This window comes from Aricia agestis, chromosome 19, assembly GCF_905147365.1.
Source record: "Aricia agestis chromosome 19, ilAriAges1.1, whole genome shotgun sequence".
Lineage (NCBI taxonomy): Eukaryota > Metazoa > Arthropoda > Insecta > Lepidoptera > Lycaenidae > Aricia > Aricia agestis.
The window spans coordinates 8,661,789-8,680,143 of record NC_056424.1 but is presented as its reverse complement, the minus strand read 5'-3'; the positions used below and the strand labels follow the sequence as shown (position 1 = coordinate 8,680,143).

At 40.7% G+C, this 18,355-nt stretch overlaps 1 protein-coding gene across 1 annotated transcript in view; it reads left to right on the top strand.

Moving 5' to 3' along the window:
* LOC121736755 (twitchin) overlaps positions 1-18,355 on the top strand; it is a 119,950-nt gene that overhangs the window by 66,939 nt on the left and 34,656 nt on the right. Inside the window, exons 67-93 of the mRNA XM_042128140.1 lie at positions 1,066-1,214; positions 1,471-1,628; positions 2,022-2,163; positions 2,625-2,764; positions 3,033-3,474; positions 3,707-4,006; positions 4,522-4,646; positions 4,915-5,071; positions 5,406-5,603; positions 6,324-6,583; positions 7,650-7,800; positions 8,134-8,415; positions 9,134-9,274; positions 9,742-9,900; positions 10,767-10,905; positions 11,241-11,404; positions 11,616-12,197; positions 12,503-12,663; positions 12,813-12,954; positions 13,132-13,240; positions 13,668-13,872; positions 14,386-14,653; positions 14,811-14,971; positions 15,158-15,302; positions 15,603-15,755; positions 16,091-16,219; positions 16,796-16,986. Coding sequence (XP_041984074.1) covers positions 1,066-1,214; positions 1,471-1,628; positions 2,022-2,163; positions 2,625-2,764; positions 3,033-3,474; positions 3,707-4,006; positions 4,522-4,646; positions 4,915-5,071; positions 5,406-5,603; positions 6,324-6,583; positions 7,650-7,800; positions 8,134-8,415; positions 9,134-9,274; positions 9,742-9,900; positions 10,767-10,905; positions 11,241-11,404; positions 11,616-12,197; positions 12,503-12,663; positions 12,813-12,954; positions 13,132-13,240; positions 13,668-13,872; positions 14,386-14,653; positions 14,811-14,971; positions 15,158-15,302; positions 15,603-15,755; positions 16,091-16,219; positions 16,796-16,986 — 5,353 coding nt within the window. The remainder of the gene's footprint in view (positions 1-1,065; positions 1,215-1,470; positions 1,629-2,021; positions 2,164-2,624; positions 2,765-3,032; positions 3,475-3,706; positions 4,007-4,521; positions 4,647-4,914; positions 5,072-5,405; positions 5,604-6,323; positions 6,584-7,649; positions 7,801-8,133; positions 8,416-9,133; positions 9,275-9,741; positions 9,901-10,766; positions 10,906-11,240; positions 11,405-11,615; positions 12,198-12,502; positions 12,664-12,812; positions 12,955-13,131; positions 13,241-13,667; positions 13,873-14,385; positions 14,654-14,810; positions 14,972-15,157; positions 15,303-15,602; positions 15,756-16,090; positions 16,220-16,795; positions 16,987-18,355) is intronic.

Below are 18,355 nucleotides of genomic sequence, written 5' to 3'. Positions count from 1 at the left end.
TCGCCTCGAAGATCGCTCAGATCGAACTGACTCGCCGGGCCTGCCTGCGGCCTTTTATATGGCGAGACGAATTCCAGAAAGTTCCCGATTCACGTAAATAAGTAAACAACCGTGGGAACTTTCTAGGAGGCTCGAGCATGTACCACAATAAAAGTAAACAACTAAACACGTAAACACACATTGGACCTTTCTAGAAGGTTCGAGTATGTACTTGCGCACCTCATGCCATCTAGTATTGAGTAGGGGATTTATGTTGCCTGTGCTCCCTCGGTAAGTTTCGCTGGTTTGTCGCTAGATGGCACCACGTGTCCGTATACCCGCGTCACCCCCGCTCATTCCCCCGCGCCGTGAGTAACCGTTCTGCAACGATTATTAATGGGATATGTCATAAAAAATAACACCCAATATACCTAAGCCCTGGAAAAAAATTGGCAGGAAGGTTTAATTGCACCCTGTATACCTGGAGTTCACTGTAAAAGTAGCAGCGATGAAAGAGCAAATTCTTTCTTGTGCTTTGTTTGAGCAAGCACTCCAGCGTCATGAATTTTTCCATAAAAAAGTTAAAAAAATACTCTTACAGTGCTGCTACTTTCACAGCAAACTCTATATATTGGACACATACGTCATACACACACTAAAATATTATCACTTAGTTTTGTTACACCCTGTATATGAAAGTACGGGATGTAGTCTTCATGTTGTTGGCATAAAGATCTTTGAAGGTTTATAGAAATTTTGTACGTCCATTCTTAAGGCTTTAAAATGTGGAAAAGCTGAAACTACTATAGTAAAACTTCAGCCTGATCAAACATAACATCTCGCTTATTTGGAAATCTCCATTGAAGCCCTCATATTTTGCAATGTCATTCCAGTGATGGAATGACATGCTATAGATGTGAATCTATAGCACTAATTAAACCATCTCCTCACTAGAGTTGCTGGCGACAAGAAGCCTCTAGAAATGCATAACATCTTGCTTACTTAGAAATCTCCATTGAAGCCCTCATATTTTTCAATGTCATTCCATCAAGTCACTTTGTACTAATTAAACCTTCACTTCACTAGAGTGGCTGGCGACAAGAAGCCCCTGGAGATGGAGGTGACAGGTCTGGAGCCGGGTCATCAATACAAGTTCCGCGTGACCGCCGTCAACGATGAGGGAGACTCTGAGCCCTTGGAGACAGAGAAGCCGATACTGGCTAAGAATCCCTTCGGTAAGTTGATAATTAAGTACCTATATTAAGCTTATTGAAAAAGATCATAAAGAAATAATGATGATAAATACAATATTATTGTCCCATACAAACAGTTCACTGTTGACACTCTGTATATTGAATCAACATCAAGCACCGCTACAAAAGTAGTTTAAAACTTTTTCAAATCAAAAATGCCGGAATTGTTTTTTTTTCAACGTGCATGGTAACTTAGTTTTTTTGAATTTAAAATATGTAAAACTCTCTCTCTCTTCAGACAAAGCGGACAAGCCCGGCAACGTGGAGGTCGCCGACCACGACAACCAGAGCGCGGAGATCAAGTGGGACCCGCCCAAGAACGACGGCGGGGCGCCCATACAGAAGTACATCATACAGAAGAGGCCCAAAGGCGGCGACTGGGAGAACGCCGCTGAGGTAAAGACTATTTTTTATGAATGTTTAACCATTGTTTGAACAAAAATTATGTACAAATACGACTACAAAGAACAAACACTTTTTATAGAAAGTTTAACCAGTAGGTACTTTTAGCAAAGATCATCTACAAATATGACGACAAAGTTTGAAAACAAAATAGCATGCTGTAAGATATGTTATCTTTTTTACAACAAAATAACATCAAACATGTCTTTTCGACTCAATGCCATAAAGCGTTTTGAGTTTAAGATGAAGAGATTCGGAAGACAAAGAAAAAGACTTACATATGTCTATTTGAACGACTCGTATAATTTAACTGAGTTGATAAACAAAAAAAATCCTTGAATGTAGCTTTAACATTCATCTTAAACTAATCTAAACCATAAAAACCAGGTGCCCGGCAACGCTACCTCTGGAAAGGTAGAGGGTCTACCCGAGGGTGGTGAGTTCGAGTTCCGTGTCATCGCCGTCAACAAGGCCGGCCCGTCCGACGCCTCCGATCCCACCAAGATGACCACCATCAGGCATAAAGCATGTAAGTATAAGTGACTTGAATTACTTAAAGAATACACAAAAACATACTGTCATTAAAGAATACATACTGCCAGCGCGAGCTCCGTGGAATTGTTATTATTTTGGCTTGCGCGCCAAATATACTAGTATAGGTCGCGTAATAGTTTCAAGATTGCTCGGTTAAAATGGAGGTAATAATATGTTTACAGTATCTACCATACCATAGACAGATCATCGATTTACAATAGCGTGTCCAAGTGCACGCACACCAGCCACGCATTGTCCTACAAATAGACCTAAAAATGAACGCTTCGTCAACTTCTGCTGATCAATCATGAAGATGTGCGCGGTCTAGATTTACTATCTATGATGCTGAATATTAATAAACAAATTTAGATAATTTATAAATAATGTTGTAAACCCAACATCCTACTTTTACGACTTACAACAATTTGTTTATCAGATAATTTTTCTTTTCCTCAGTGAAACCACGCATCGACCGCACCAACTTGAAGGCGGTGGCGGTGCGCGCGGGCAAGCCGATATTCTTCGACGTGAACGTGCGCGGTGAACCCGCACCCAAAGTGCAGTGGTTCCAGAAGTGGAAGAAGGAGGAGAAGGAGGTAAGTCCTGGCCACCGACGAAAAAATTTACGAAAACCCATACAAAAAACTTTAATAAGTGCCAGGTATTTTAATGCAAAAACTTGAACCGATCAAATCACTGGAAGTATCTTTTACGAAATAGATAAACCACTATTTCATTATTCAACACTAAACACATTCTCGATCATGTTAAACAAAAGAACTAAGTATTGGAATCAATGTTCTGAAAGAAAAGAAACTCGCCAATTCTATAAAGCATCTATTACGCCAATTTTCCTCTTCTTAGGTCACGGAGAATGTCATCAACGTTGACTACAATACTAAACTTGACATCAAGGAGTCGGTACGCGCTATGACCGGCACCTACCGTATCCTAGCAACCAACGAGCATGGCTCGGACGAGGCTGAAGTAGAAATCACAGTCCTCTCCGCACCAGGCAAGCCCGGTGGTCCACTCAAGGTCACTGACGTCACCAAGAACGGCTGCAAGCTCGCCTGGAAGAAACCAGAGGATGACGGTGGAAAACCAGTCACTGGTTACGTTGTTGAGAAACTGAACAAGGCCACTGGCAGATGGGTGCCAGTTGGTAAAACCGATGACACTGAAATGGAAGTGAAGGGTCTACAAGAAGGCGAAGAATACGAGTTCAGAGTGAAGGCTATCAATGAGGAAGGCGAATCTGAACCGCTGAAAACCGACGCATCCATCATTGCGAAGAATCCTTACGGTGAGTTGGCATCAAAGTAACGGGAATACATAATATTTTATCTGTATTCAAAACCATCTTACATACTTTTGATCATAATCGGCTTACATTCTAAAAAGTTATGAAATAACAAATATAAAGGTGCACTTATTTACTTTTAAAATATTATATGTTATGGTTTTGATGGAATGGCATTATCAGAGTCAACTGCATAGTATCGACAACATTTTTAATGACATATACGATCTTTTAGATATCCCTGGCAAGCCTTCCGTCCCAACCATCGAGGATTGGGACGTTGATCGCGTGGACCTCAAATGGGAGGCACCCAAGAGCACCGGTGGTGCGCCCATCACGGGCTACATCATTGAGAAGAAGGAGAAGTACGGTCACTGGCAGGAGGCTCTGGTCACCAACACACCAGAGTGCAAGGCTCGCGTGCCAGACCTGAAGGAAGGAAACACGTACCAGTTCCGTGTGAAGGCCGTTAACAAAGCGGGTCCCGGTGAGCCGGGAGATGCGACACAGCCGCATATCGCTAAGGCTAGATTCCGTGAGTATTACCTGAGTAATAGGCATTTGAGGTCAGGCGCGTTCCGAAGGGTGGGGGGGTCACAGGGGACATGACCCCTTCCAAAATCTAAGGTCAAATTGAAAATCTCAAAATCTTACCAAATAATAAAAGGAAATTTCTAGGTATCCCCTAACCACCTTAGACAGCTGTCAACTCCGAAGAACCGTCCGAGGGCGCAGATAAAAAAAATATATATATTAGATTAGTGAGTGCCCCACCCCCCCTCCAAAATTCCAGGCTGCGACTGCGCCTGTTTGTGGTAGACAGCCTCCTGATGTTTAAGCATAATATAACATAAGGTTTTCTCTATAGATGATTCACTGGGAATTTAACAGGCTTAGACAGGGATTTTGAACCTTTAAACTATTTTTATAACATGGGAGAAAACATATTATACATGAATGCCTGTATAATTTTTGATGTCGAGCTTTTAATTCATCGATCATAAGATACTTTCCTTCATGATAATATATAATCTTTTTATTGTATTTTAGTGAAACCATTGATCAACCGCGACAAGATGGTGGCTATCCGTGTCCGCGCGGGTGCAACTATCAAATTGGATGTTGACATCAAGGGTGAACCCCCACCGACCAAGACATGGACCTTCGCCAACAAGGTAACTATGCTACCTAGCCTTTGGCCTTACTATAAGAATCCTGAAATTAAAGTTCATTTTGAAGTCCCTGAAATATGATTTGAGTCTTAAAGCCCTGTAGGCTGCATAAGTCATGACAACGTGAAACACACAATCTCTCCTAATACATAACCCACCGGTTATAGTCGGTCTTAGATTGTGTGTAAGTCAGGATATTATCATTACAATACACCTCTAATAAAATAATTATGTTTCAATTAGCAAATGGTTAAAACATTATTCTTTACAGGTCGTTGAAAACGGCCCCGGAGTCAAACTGGAGAATGAAGATTACAACACCAAACTCCAGATCTTCGAATCATCGTGGAAGAACTCCGGTATTTACACCTTGAAGGCGGAGAACGATTCTGGTGTTGACGAGGCCACAGTAGAAATTACTGTACTCGGTAAGTTATTTGTCATCTTCACAACCTTGGCAAGCCCTTTAGGCGATGATCATGTTAGAAATGAGTTGCAGTAATATTGTGTAATAAAAAATTTAAAACTGTTTTATAACCCTGTTACCTACACAAAGATATTTAATCTAAGATGCTATTAGGAATCCATTTTTACATAATTTATAATCAGGCTTCGCCAAGAATAGAATGGCAAAATTACGATCCGCCTTTTGGATTTGTATTCGAGTAAAATGGTAGAAACTTTGCCAGGGCATTCATCACATCACATCATGTAGTATGTTTGGCATCAAATGCACAAAACTAACGAGTATACCTTCCACAGACAAGCCAGGCAAGCCCGAAGGCCCGCTTGAGGTGTCTGACGTGCACGCTGATCACGTGAAACTCGCGTGGAAGAAGCCCAAGCACACCGGCGGTCTGCCGCTCAGCGCCTACCTGGTGGAGAAGATGGATGCCATCACCGGCAAATGGGTGCCCGCCGGTACCATCGATCCCGATGTCACCGAGGCTACTGTTACCGGTGAGTGATAGGAAGTTGTGTATAAGTTAAGTTGTATAGAAGTTATGCCTTAAAGCCAGTCCACACGGTGCGTTACGTCGACGCAGCGCTGCCGTTGCGTTGTTTTATACGTGGGAGAGCCATGCTCCGGCACGAATGGGCCGGCTCGACCGGAGAAATACCACGTTCTCACAGAAAACCGCCGTGAAACAGCGCTTGCGCTGTGTTTCGCCGAGTGAGTGAGTTTACCGGAGGCCCTATCCCCTATCCCCCACTTTTAAGCGCAGGGTACGTGAGTTTTACTTGAAACAGTTGGTAGACTCTTAGTTTTCATAATTTATGGCATAAATTAATATTAATATTTTTTTTAGCATCATCATTGATCAACTATATATTATTATTATTATATACCTATTATATAATATATTATATTGTATGGTTATTGGTTTTATTTATATATAATTTTATGTGTGATAATATGTATATTATAAGTAAGTATAGTATAATATTATACAATATATATTTTATAAGTATAATATATATTTATTTATTTTTTCTGTCTTTTATCCTCTTTCAAATCGACTGGCATCTATACAACTTTGTCCTTGTATCGCCCAAAGGTTGACAGGTAGATAAAGCCATAAGGCATTAAGTCCACCTTTGTATATATGTGCATAAAGTTTTTAAAATAAATAAATAAATAAACACCTTACTTATCCGAAACTGTGTTTATTTCTTCAGGACTCGAAGCCGGTCACACTTACCAGTTCCGTGTGAAGGCGCTAAACGAGGAAGGTGAATCGGAGCCTTTGGACACTGACCACGGTATACTGGCCAAGAACCCGTACGACGTGCCAGCACCACCTGGCCTGCCAGACATCGTGGACTACGATGAGAAATCCGTCAAGTTACGCTGGGAACCACCCATCAGGGACAACGGTGCTCCCATCACTGGATTCATCATCGAGTACATGGACCGCGACAGAGGAGAATTTGTTAAAGTGAGTACTTATAAGGATCTTGGCTCGAAATCCATACTTCCATACTAATATTATAAATGCGAAAGTGTGTCTGTATAATACTTTTTATCCCGGAAAAATATACGGTTCCCGCGTGATAAACGAATATTGACGCAACGTAGTTGCAGGCGTCATCTAGTTTAAAAATAAATGTTAAATACTAGCTGACACGTGAACTTTTATCACTTAACAAACCTTTCCTGGACTTCAACGAAAATGTCAAGACTAAAATTTGCAAAATCGGTTCAGCCGTTCTCAGTTTTCAACAGTTACAATAATAAAATCATTTCAACAGCTAAACATGAACAGGGAAACAAACAGACATACAGACGCCATACTTTTGAATTGATATTCATTTTAGTATGAATAAAAACTGTCTCGTTTAGGTACTGTTTAAAATATTTTTAATACTTAAAAATTAAACAATTTAAAAATAACAGTTATATTGATTTGAATTAGGTAAATAAATATGTACTATCAAAGAATTTGATTCCTAGGCAGATGGGGGACCTAGGTAGTTTGGTCGCGATACGTCAAACCCAGCCGACAGATCACAATTAACATTGAATTGACACGATCCGACCAAATGACGTTGGTCTGTCAACTACCTAGGAATCACTTTCCTCGATGGTACTAAATCCCACTTGTTTTGAATAGTGGGTGATGTCAGCTATCTGTTCCAGGGTTTCTCCTTTCTCTACATTTATGATGTAAAGGTAAAAGTAGAGCTCGGAGACGAAAATTATAAAGCACAGTAGTGGAGATTTCTGAACGAATCACAAAACACTATTGCACAGTTTTTTCTATCATGCTATCTATATTTTTGCACTAGTGCAAAATTTTTCAAAGTTTCAGGAAAAAGTAATAAAGAAATTACTTTTCGTATGCGCATTTTCATATTAGCTGCTTTTCGTCTCAATTTGGAACAAGATCCTAGTAAGGACTTGAATGTCTTTACTTCTTGAAATACGAAATTTTTACACGCAAATTTCTAGCACTGATTTTGATTGTTTCATGCAAGAGATCTAACTTTTGCGTCTAATTTCAGGCTATTGAGGTCCAAGGCAATATCTGCCAAGGCACTGTACCTAAACTGGAAGAAGGCAACCAATACCAGTTCAGAGTGCGTGCGGTCAACAAGGCTGGACAATCTGAGCCATCCGAAAATACCAACTGGCATACGGCTAAGCCTAGATTCTGTAAGTAAATGTTTTCTCTAACTAATCTAAGAAATGTTGAAATAAAAATATTTACTAAGAGAAAAGAAAAACACAATATACGGTCGAATTAAAAAGACTCCTCCTTTTTGGGAGTTGGTTATTAAGAAAGTTACCTAATGAAACTTGCATAAAGCATAAGCCTAATGTAAAGAACAAACTTTATTTTGAAATGTGTTGTTGTATTATGTTTGAAAATTAATTATTTAACTTAAATATTTTATATGAAACAACTGCAGGTGGCTAAACAATGGTTCCCATCAGAATAAAAAAATCCTTTAAGAACAAATAAACTGAAAAATTGCTATTTCACAGTGAAACCAAGAATCGACCGTACAAACCTCAACCAGATCACAGTCAAGGCTGGTCTGCCTGTTTCTCTCGATGTAAAGATCTTCGGAGAACCACCGGCGACCGTCACCTGGTACTTCAAGGGTGAGGAGCTGCAGAACAAGGACAACTTGGAGATCATCAACATCGATTACAACACCAAGTTCCTTATGACCAAGACGAAGCGCGCTAACAGCGGCAAATACACTATCAAGGCTAAGAACGAAGTGGGCGAAGATGAAGCTGATGTTGAAATTATTGTTGTTGGTAAGTGTTATGCAGCAGTGTTACGGCTTACCCCCGAAACTAGGGCTGTACCACGAAACCGTTTTGAGACTCAAACGATCGAATCAGAATGCCGTGTCCTGCTCTACCAACGTCATTTCAGGCTTGTTAGTGTCGGACGTGGCATTCTCATTCGATTATTTGAGTCTCAAAACGGTTTCGTAGTGGGCCTTCTGATACGATTTTTTAATTTGGGAGTCTAATTTGTTTCATATTGAGCCACAACACGATCGTGCGCTATTATATTATGTCGGAAGTAGCAAAGGCATTTGCGATCGAGCTTATTTGATTCTCGATTCGATTCTGATTCTGTTGGGAGTAAGGCAGCTGTAGCGAAACTTTACCCGTCGATCGTGGGAAAACGAGACACAATAGATATTCTATTGTGTCTCGTTGAGCGGTAAGCGTATAGGGCTTGATGAATTAAATACGCAACTGAATTAGTTGCAGTAGTTGAAAGTATTTTTAATAGCTGCTGTGGCTGTTTATGAATACAAAATACACTTTGTTATTACTTTTTAAGCCACATTAGTTTTTACACTAACGGGTTTTGGAACAAAGCTGTTTATTGAAACTAAAAATGCATAGAATACAGTTATTGTATTCAAATAATTAAGAGAGATGTTAGCGAAAGCAAAATTATACTACAAATAACCATAAAACGTTCATAAAATTTTAACTAATTGTTTCTTATTTTCAGGTAAACCATCTAAGCCTAAGGGACCTTTGGAAGTGTCTGACGTCACGAAGAACTCTTGCACCCTCACTTGGCAGAAGCCAGAGGACGATGGTGGAGCACCTATCGAATATTACGAGATTGAGAAACTTGATCCACTCACTGGTATGTATAATTATTATAAAATGTGAGATTTTGAAGAGGCAAATAGTAAAAAAAACATAAAACCATTAAATATATTTCAATGGTTAGCACACTGGACATTGCGTACTGCGACAAACAAACGGAAAGCGATAGAGCGAGATGCAACATAATGCAATAAATTTTTGATATTGTGTTGTGTAGCAAAGTCGATCTGTCAGTGGCCTTTTGTTTATTTGCAAACAAACTTGTTACCATAATTTGGGAAAAATAAATGAAAAGTCTGAATGCTTTCTGTATGCTATCAATCATTCACATACAATTGTTAGACTTATCAATTAGAAGTTTTGTATTTATCATTTTTCATTAGTCATCACGTCATTATTGCCTTCATTTGTGCAAAAAACGGATTTTTTTTAACTGCTACTTACCTGCTTATTCCACTCATGCCTTCAATTATTCTGAAAACTATATGAATGGAATTATTTCAGGCACATGGATACCATGTGGTACTGCCAAGGACTGCAAGGCCAACGTGACCGGCCTGCAGGAGGGCAAGCCCTACAAGTTCAGGGTGAAGGCCGTCAACAAGGAAGGCGAGTCTGAGGAGTTGGAGACGGAGAAGAGCATCATCGCTAAGAATCCTTTCGGTGAGTATTTTTTTATCTTTCAGACAAGAGCACCATAGAAGAAATTGATTTATAGGTATTGTAGTTGACGGATCTACGTCATTTGGTTATATGACGATCCAATGTAAGTTGCAATCTGGATTTACCATATTATGGCCACCAACTTACGTAAGTCCGCCAACTGCCTATGAATAAACTTGTCTGATAGTACTAACGTTCCCATAATGAAATGATACCTATGATATTATAATGTCCATGTACTGAGATTTTGGGCTACTTTTTAGGCTGGCCGCATACATACGTTTTCCGTATTCGAATTCCTAATGTGAAATTTTGATTTGAAATTCCGTAAGACTAGAGCAAACGTTCGTTTTTCTTACCTCACGAAAGCGTTGGCTTGCACTCGAAACGTACGTGCGAAATTCGCCCCGTTCGGAAAAAAGCGAACTTGTGCGCTAGTTATTTATTTTCTATTGATTCCAAGCATTCGGATTTCCGAGTACGGGAAACTCTGAAAAGCAAATGATAGTATTTTAGTATCTTATAAAATATTATCCTTTTCAAAATATTGCACACAATATAGGAAACATACATAACTTATAGCCTGGCCGCACATTGTCCTAAATTTCTGATACGAAACAGTTGAACGTCCGCGCTGTCTTTTTGTACTGAGACGAGTGAGCTCGAACTCGCCGGAAGGATATTTCGGATAGTGTGCGGGGTGGCGGTCCGGCGAAATTCAACTGTTTCTGATCAGAATTCGGACAATGTGCGACCGGGCATAAAGTTGTTGTTATTAGAAGGGGCTTTGACTAATACTCGTTAAAAAGTCATCATGACGTAATGAGTTCTCAGGAGATCTTTACGCAACGTTTTGTTTCCCCCAGACGAGCCCGGCAAACCTGGACGTCCGGAACCCAGGAACTGGGACAAGGACTTTGTCGACCTGGAATGGACTCCACCCAAGGAGGATGGAGGCGCACCCATCACTGGATACATCGTGCAGAAGAGAGAAAAGGGTGACAGGTAAATGATTTAAAGCAATCTCTTAACACACAATATGTTCAATTACTATATTAGGGTCAATTCAAACCGTAAGTCGCAACACGACGCGTAGGTGCGTTTCTAAATTTGTATTGAATTGACATGCCACGCCACTGAGATTGGCATGACGTCTCACGTAATTAAAGTCTGTCAAATCCATACAAAAGAAATGCATTTAGTCGCGTTGCGGTCTGAAGTGACCCTTATATAAATGTAATTTTTTAAGTCTGAAAACAAACTTAGTATTCTTTATATAATGCTTTTTAATTTGGTGTTGTAACTCACAGAATATCGTCATAATTTTATTCTTCCTTCAGGTCTTGGCAAGACTGCTTACGCACAAGTGGCGACAGGCCCACAGCTCACGTCACTGACGTTGAAGAGGGTCACGAGTACCAGTTCAGGGTGATCGCTCTGAACAAGGCGGGTCAATCTGAGCCCTCCGAGCCAAGCAAGTCGGTTGTGGCCAAGCCTAGATTCTGTAAGTATTTAAAAACGTGGTGATTGCGAATAGAGTTTTTAAATCCGTTGTTTACGCCTAAGATGAATATGAGATGCTCCATAAGATTGTTTTATACTCTCTAATAACATTTCTTTTTCTATTTTTTATAATACTATGTTCTATAATAGAATCTGTATCTTTAAAATTTAAGACAATTGATCCAACATTACATAAACAATTTTCATTTTAGTGGCACCAAAGATCGACCGCAAGAACTTGCAGAGCAGGAAGGTGAAGGTTGGCGAAACCCTGAAGATGGAAGCCGACGTTAAGGGCGAGCCTGAGCCAACCATCACATGGACCTTCAAGGGCGAGACCCTTAAGAGCCAGGACAGGCTGAAGATCGAAAACGTGGACTACCACACATCGTTCAACCTCCAGAAGCTTACCAGAGCTGACGGTGGCAAATACGTGGTGACTGCCAAGAACGACTCCGGCACTGACACAGTCGAAATCGAAGTGACCGTTGTCGGCAAACCTGCCAAGCCTAAGGGACCTCTCAAGGTATCCGACGTTAAAGCCGACGGCTGCAAGCTTAAATGGGAACCACCAGAGGATGATGGTGGTGAACCAGTTGAGAGCTATGTGGTGGAACGTATGGACACTGAGTCTGGCAGATGGGTACCAGTCTGCACCACCAAGACCCCTGAGGCTGATGTCACAGGACTGAACGAGGGCAAGGACTACATGTTCCGAGTGAAAGCTGTCAACCCTGAGGGAGAGAGCGAACCGCTTGTTACGGAGACGGCTACCACTGCTAAGAATCCGTATGGTAAGTGTCAAAACAAAAATATATTATACTATGTAGCACACGTAACTTGTCGAAGATTATCAAGTTGAGAATATTATTAGGTAGAGAATAATCATTTTTTATAATGCTCACAGATGATAAAAATATTTGACATTTTATGCGCACAGCTGAAAAAAAAGGGTCTATTTTCAACCAGTACAATGAAAGCTAATCTAATTTAAAGGCCGGCACGCACCTGCAGCTCTTCTGATGTTGCGAGTGTCCATGGGTGACCCGTTTGCTCGTTTGCTATTACATAAAAAAAACAATTAAATCTTCTTCTCCAGGCGAACCCGACGCGCCTGGTAAGCCCGAGTTCAAGGACTGGAGCTCCGAGCACGTGGTGCTCAAATGGGACGCACCCACCAGCGATGGTGGTGCTCCCATCACTGGATACATCGTGGAGAAGAAGGACAGAGATACCGGCAAATGGGTTAAGGCTGCCGAGGTAAGAACTAAGCTTTAAAATTTTTTGATTGAGACGTGACCTTCATATTTTCGCACGTCCATGAATTATCTAATGGTAATCTGACTACCCAGAAAAAATAAATCAAAAAGCGTTTTACGAACAATGCTTTATATGCCAAAAATTTTCAGGTTCCTGGAACAAAGACCGAAGCTAAGGTGCCCGATCTGATCGAGGGTAAAACGTACCAGTTCCGCGTGAAGGCGGTGAACAAGGCCGGACCGAGCAAACCTTCCGCCCCATCTGAGAATCTGTTGGCTAAGGATAGGTTTGGTAAGTTTATACCAAAGTTCTTTTTATAATGTGAGGACTAAGAATTGCACTGAGAAATAGTACATGTCATTTATCATAATTATGATGACCATGATGATGATTATGATGATTATGATGATTATGATGATTATGATGATGAAGATGGTGATGATGATTCTTACAACTTTTCTTCTCTAGCTCCGCCCAAGATCGACCGCACCAACATGCGCGACCTTACGCTCAAAGCCGGACAGAACATCCGTCTGGATGTTAAGGTGTCTGGTGAACCACCACCGACTAAGACCTGGTAAGTTTATCCGTTTTTTTTGCAATCACACTTTTTAGCACGCAGCGTCAAAATCAGGGTAACCCTGTTGTGTAAGTGTTTTAAGAGTATGTTTGTATGATTGTTTGGCACACTCTGCAGCCTGAACGGCTTGGTGGATATTAATAATTAAATAAAGGTATTAGTTTGCGAGGTTTCATTTCGCGTTTAAGCTCTGGTTTCCTCTAAAAGCGGCGCCGTCATGCAGCGGCCGCAATACAGCGGTGAATGACATCACTAGAACGTTGTCCATGTAAGCAATATGGTGCGGTTTCCTAGAGAACGGTAATTGACACCGTTCTCTAGGAAACCGCGACATACCACCCACATAGACAAAGTTCTAGTTTTTTACCAAAAGACGTCGTTCTTTTCCTTACGTGAATATACTGAAACTGAAATTCTTCATCAGGTTCCACAACAAGGAGAGGCTGTCACCACGCGATGACCTCTCGCTAGACGTAGAGGACTACCGCACGAAACTGTCCGTGGTGGTCGCCTCGCGCAAACACAGCGGCACATATGTGCTGAAGGCAGAAAACAGCAGCGGCAAAGATGAGGCCACCATACAGATCAACGTATTGGACGTGCCTGCTAAACCAGAAGGACCGCTTAAGGTGAGAAATTACCTGATAGTTATAGGGGAAAATTCGAATGTTATATCTACTTTTTGACTTCTTGAAAGAATAAGAAGATTGTGATATTGTTTCGCAAAATTAAAAAGGCTTCAAAGTATTAAAATTTAAGATCAAGTTAACCAATAACCATAATGTCAAAACACTCTCAATAGCTACTTAAGCCTAAAAAGCCAATGTTGAGGTTACGCTTAAGAAGATAAGAAGATTGTGATATTGTTTCGCAAAATTCAAGAGGCTTCAAAGTATTAAAATTTAAGATCAAGTTAACCAATAACCATAATGTCAAAACACTCTCAATAGCTACTTAAGCCTAAAAAGCCAATGTTGAGGTTACGCTTAAGCTCATAAAATTGAGAAAATAAGAAAGTTTATCGCAAAAGTAAATAGTGTTTGTTTTAGGCAATTCGGCATCCATCTTACTGATTGGATGTAGATTCCAGCTTCTTAGTTTTATTCCAGCAATAAATAATAACCCATCATTTTAACTTGCAGATCTCTGACGTCCACAAAGAGGGATGCCAGCTCAAATGGAACCCACCGCTGGACGATGGTGGTGCACCAATCGACCACTACCTCGTTGAGAAGTTAGATACCGAAACTGGTAGATGGCTGCCGGCCCTCAAGACCAAGGATCCCAAGGCCGAAATTGAGAACTTGGTGCCAGGACACGAATACAAGTTCCGTGTATCTGCCGTCAACAACGAAGGTGTCTCTGAGCCTCTCGAGGCTACAGAGTCCATCATCGCTAAGAATCCATTCGGTAAGAAACATACGCATAGTATCTAATTTTAATAGAATATAGGTATTCTTTTTCTTTATCTGCACCTTCGCCAAAAGTAGGAAGCATTCTTGCCTCTTTCAAGGCTCCAGAAGTTGAAATGTTCAGATATGAGACTTTATGTGATAATGAATTTCAGATGAACCTGGTAAACCTGGCACACCAGAAGTTGTTGACTGGGACAAGGACCACGTCGACCTCAAATGGCAGAAGCCCATCAAAGATGGTGGTGCTCCTATCACCGGATACATCATTGAGAAGCGCGAGATTGGAACCACCAAATGGGTTAAGGCTTGTGAGGTAAGAATTTAAAATTGTCATCCGTCATATTATAATATCTAAGGTTTTTATGTGATGATTATCAAAGATAATATATTTTGATAAGCGAAATAGTCAAATAGTATCATGATTAATAAAAGTTTATCTAGTTCAACTTATATTAAATAATAAATATATTGGTTTCATAACAAAATGAACTTGTTTCAGGTGGGTCCAAATGACAACGAGAAGGCCACGGTGCCCAATTTAGATGAGGGAACGGAATACGAGTTCAGGGTTAAGGCCGTGAACGAGGCTGGTCCTGGTGAACCCAGTGATGCCAGCAAATCCGTCACCTGCAAGCCTAGAAGACGTAAGTATTTTTATTGGCAACTAAGTAAATACAGTATTCAATAAACTATTGCTAGATAATATTCTTCGTGAGCCAGCTTTGAGAATTTTTCAGTAGTCTTGTAAGAGGAGAGTTCGAAGTATCTTAAAACATTCAAATATCTTTTAGCATTTAACTGATAACAATCAGCCTCATTTCCTCGAAGCTTGCGCACTGATTGTGTACCTAATGTCTAAAATAAAATATATTCTTCTAGCAGCTTCATCTATGTCATTAGTTAATACAGCTAGATGAACAATAAACTGATTGTTTCATCAACAGTGGCGCCTAAGATCGACCGCCGCAGCTTGAGGCCCATCAGGGTACATGAAGGCGAGCCCATCGCGCTCGACGTCAAGGTATCTGGTGAACCCGCGCCTGACGTCGTCTGGAGTCTCAACGGCAAGAACGTGTCTAGTGGCAATGGACTTAAATGTAAGTATGTGGTAGATAATAATGCAATTGGCTTACTGCCGTCCTTGAATCTACAGCGTAGTTGAAAAGTGATTCAGAAGTTTACTGGTAACCACAAAAACTTTGAATCACTTGAAAAATATCAAAACATTTTGTAGGCTTAGAAACGCCTACTTTTTTGGAAGTTGGTAAATAAAACCCAAGTTCTTTGATTGCGCAGTGACCTTACTTTTGTAATTTTGGTATATACATTTTGGTGTCGTGCTGAGTATGTTCATAAAATGTAAACTTACCATTCATTAAGTCATTCATCCATGGACCCAATAATTATCGATTATTATAAATTTTTTTCGCAGTGGTGAACGTACCATATCTAAGCAAGTACCAACACTCGAGCCCGCGCCGGAAGGACTCCGGTACTTACAAGATACAGGCCACCAACAAGTACGGACAGGACACAGCCGAAGTTGAGATCATCGTTGTGTGTAAGTACTTTATAACATCCTTTAATGATAAAACGGTTTATCATCAGCCATATAACGCCTTGACTCGGAGGTCGTGGGTTCGATTCCCGCGTTGGAAACATGTTATTTCCAAGTTTGGTTAGGACAACGCAGGCTGATCACCTGATTGTTTGACGAGTAAGATGATCCATGCGTCGGATAGGCATGTAAAAAGTCGGTCCTGCGCCTGATCTCTCGCCAGTCGTGTCGGTCTTCCGTCCCACTGGGTTATGAGAGTAAAGGAATAGGAGCGCTCTTGTGTACTGCGCACACACTTGGGCACTAATAAAATTACTCCTGCGTTACTGACCTGGTTTCAATGAAACTGGCTACCGTCACCGAAACTGGTGTGCGAGTTTTTATTATATTATCCGCCAACTCTTTCTTTGCGATGAAAAGCACTCAAGTCTAAATACTTTATCCTCGCCATCTAATAATAGGATCAAAATTCACTATTTTTTAGATAGATTTGATTCACTACTGTAGTGGCTCCGATTTCGAAGCTCAATGTTTACGGTTTTGAAATCCCAATACAATCGAAATTCATTCTTTTTTCAGCCAAACCTGACAAGCCAGAAGGTCCATTGGAAGTGTCTGACATCCACAAGGATGGCTGCACGCTCAAATGGAAGAGGCCCAAGGACGATGGTGGTGAGCCCATCGAGGCTTACCTCGTGGAGAAATACGACACCGAGACCGGGGCCTGGTTGCCCGTCGGCAAGACCATTGGCAACGTACCTGAGATGGAGGTAAGTCTTTAACGTAGTAAATTGGCTTCCGTGGCAAGCAAAGAAGCAGTAACTGACTGACTTTCATTGCTATTTAGGCATTCACAACATCATAAAGATAAGAAATCACAAATATTTATGATCCTAATTACCCTTCCATCCTTTTTCAAATAATTTTGGGCTACCTTATTATTATTTTTTTTTATTATCTTTTTATTTTACAGAGGCTTTTAACACTCAGTGTTAATGTCAGCCTCATAGGTGAATACAGTGTTCCCTACATAAGGGACAGATCTACTCTGGGGACAACGGCTCCGAAAGTACACTATTGATTCGTCCATTGTGCAGGCAGCCAAAGTCACCTAAGAGCCTTGATCTTAGCTCTGCAGTCCGAGCACACTCCAGCAAAACATGATACAGGTCTTCGGGCTTCTCGCACACATCGCAATTAGGCGAAGGCTTAATTCCAACCAAGTGGCAAAATTTGTTTGCTGGAATGTGTCCAGATCGTAATCTAAAGGCTGACACCAACAACTTTCTCGATAAATTACACGAAATAAACCAAGGCTCCCACACTGGTTTATTCTGGATGGTTCCGTACCAAACTCCAACACCTCTTTGTAATTCCTCGCCGAAATGGTATTCCCATTTCTCAAGCGCATTCTCCTTAATCTGATGACGAAGCTCATTTACAAAAGGTTTAGAACAGACCACGGGACCATCCATAACTGCACTCTTGGCAAGCGCATCCGCAGTTTCGTTTCCAATTAAACCGACATGGGCAGAAACCCATTGCAGTTTAGTTGAAACTTTTCCAGAAACATGCCGGAGTAAATCCAAAGCTTCGAAGGCTATCGGCGAGCCACGTTGCTTCGTGGCGCACCGACGAAGGTGTTGGAGAGCACTTCTCGAGTCTGATAAAATAACTATACTGTTATTGTTGTTCAAGTTATTAACATAAGTTAGTGATTCCTTAATAGCAAGAAGTTCAGCAGTCATTATATTATTATCTTTATGTAATTTAAACTTCTGTGAAACGTTTAATTGGGGATCGAAGAAGGCAGCTCCGACATCTTGAGTACATTTAGCCATCCGTATATAACTTATAACAATCAGAATAATTATCAGATATGAATTGCAAAAAAATATTTTTTAAGTTCATAATCAGGTAAGCTCCGTTTTGGAGCCATATCGCCAACTTTATCGACAATGAGTTCTTCGACATCTATTGAAGACACCCATGTGTTTAACGAATACGCCTCTAACTTTTCGCTTACATATACATTAATATTACTCCATTCAGAGTTAATTTGTGCTAGAATTGGGAGATTAGTATTGCTAAAATAATTGCGTACTAAATTTAACTGATCTAAAGAATATAACAAATTGT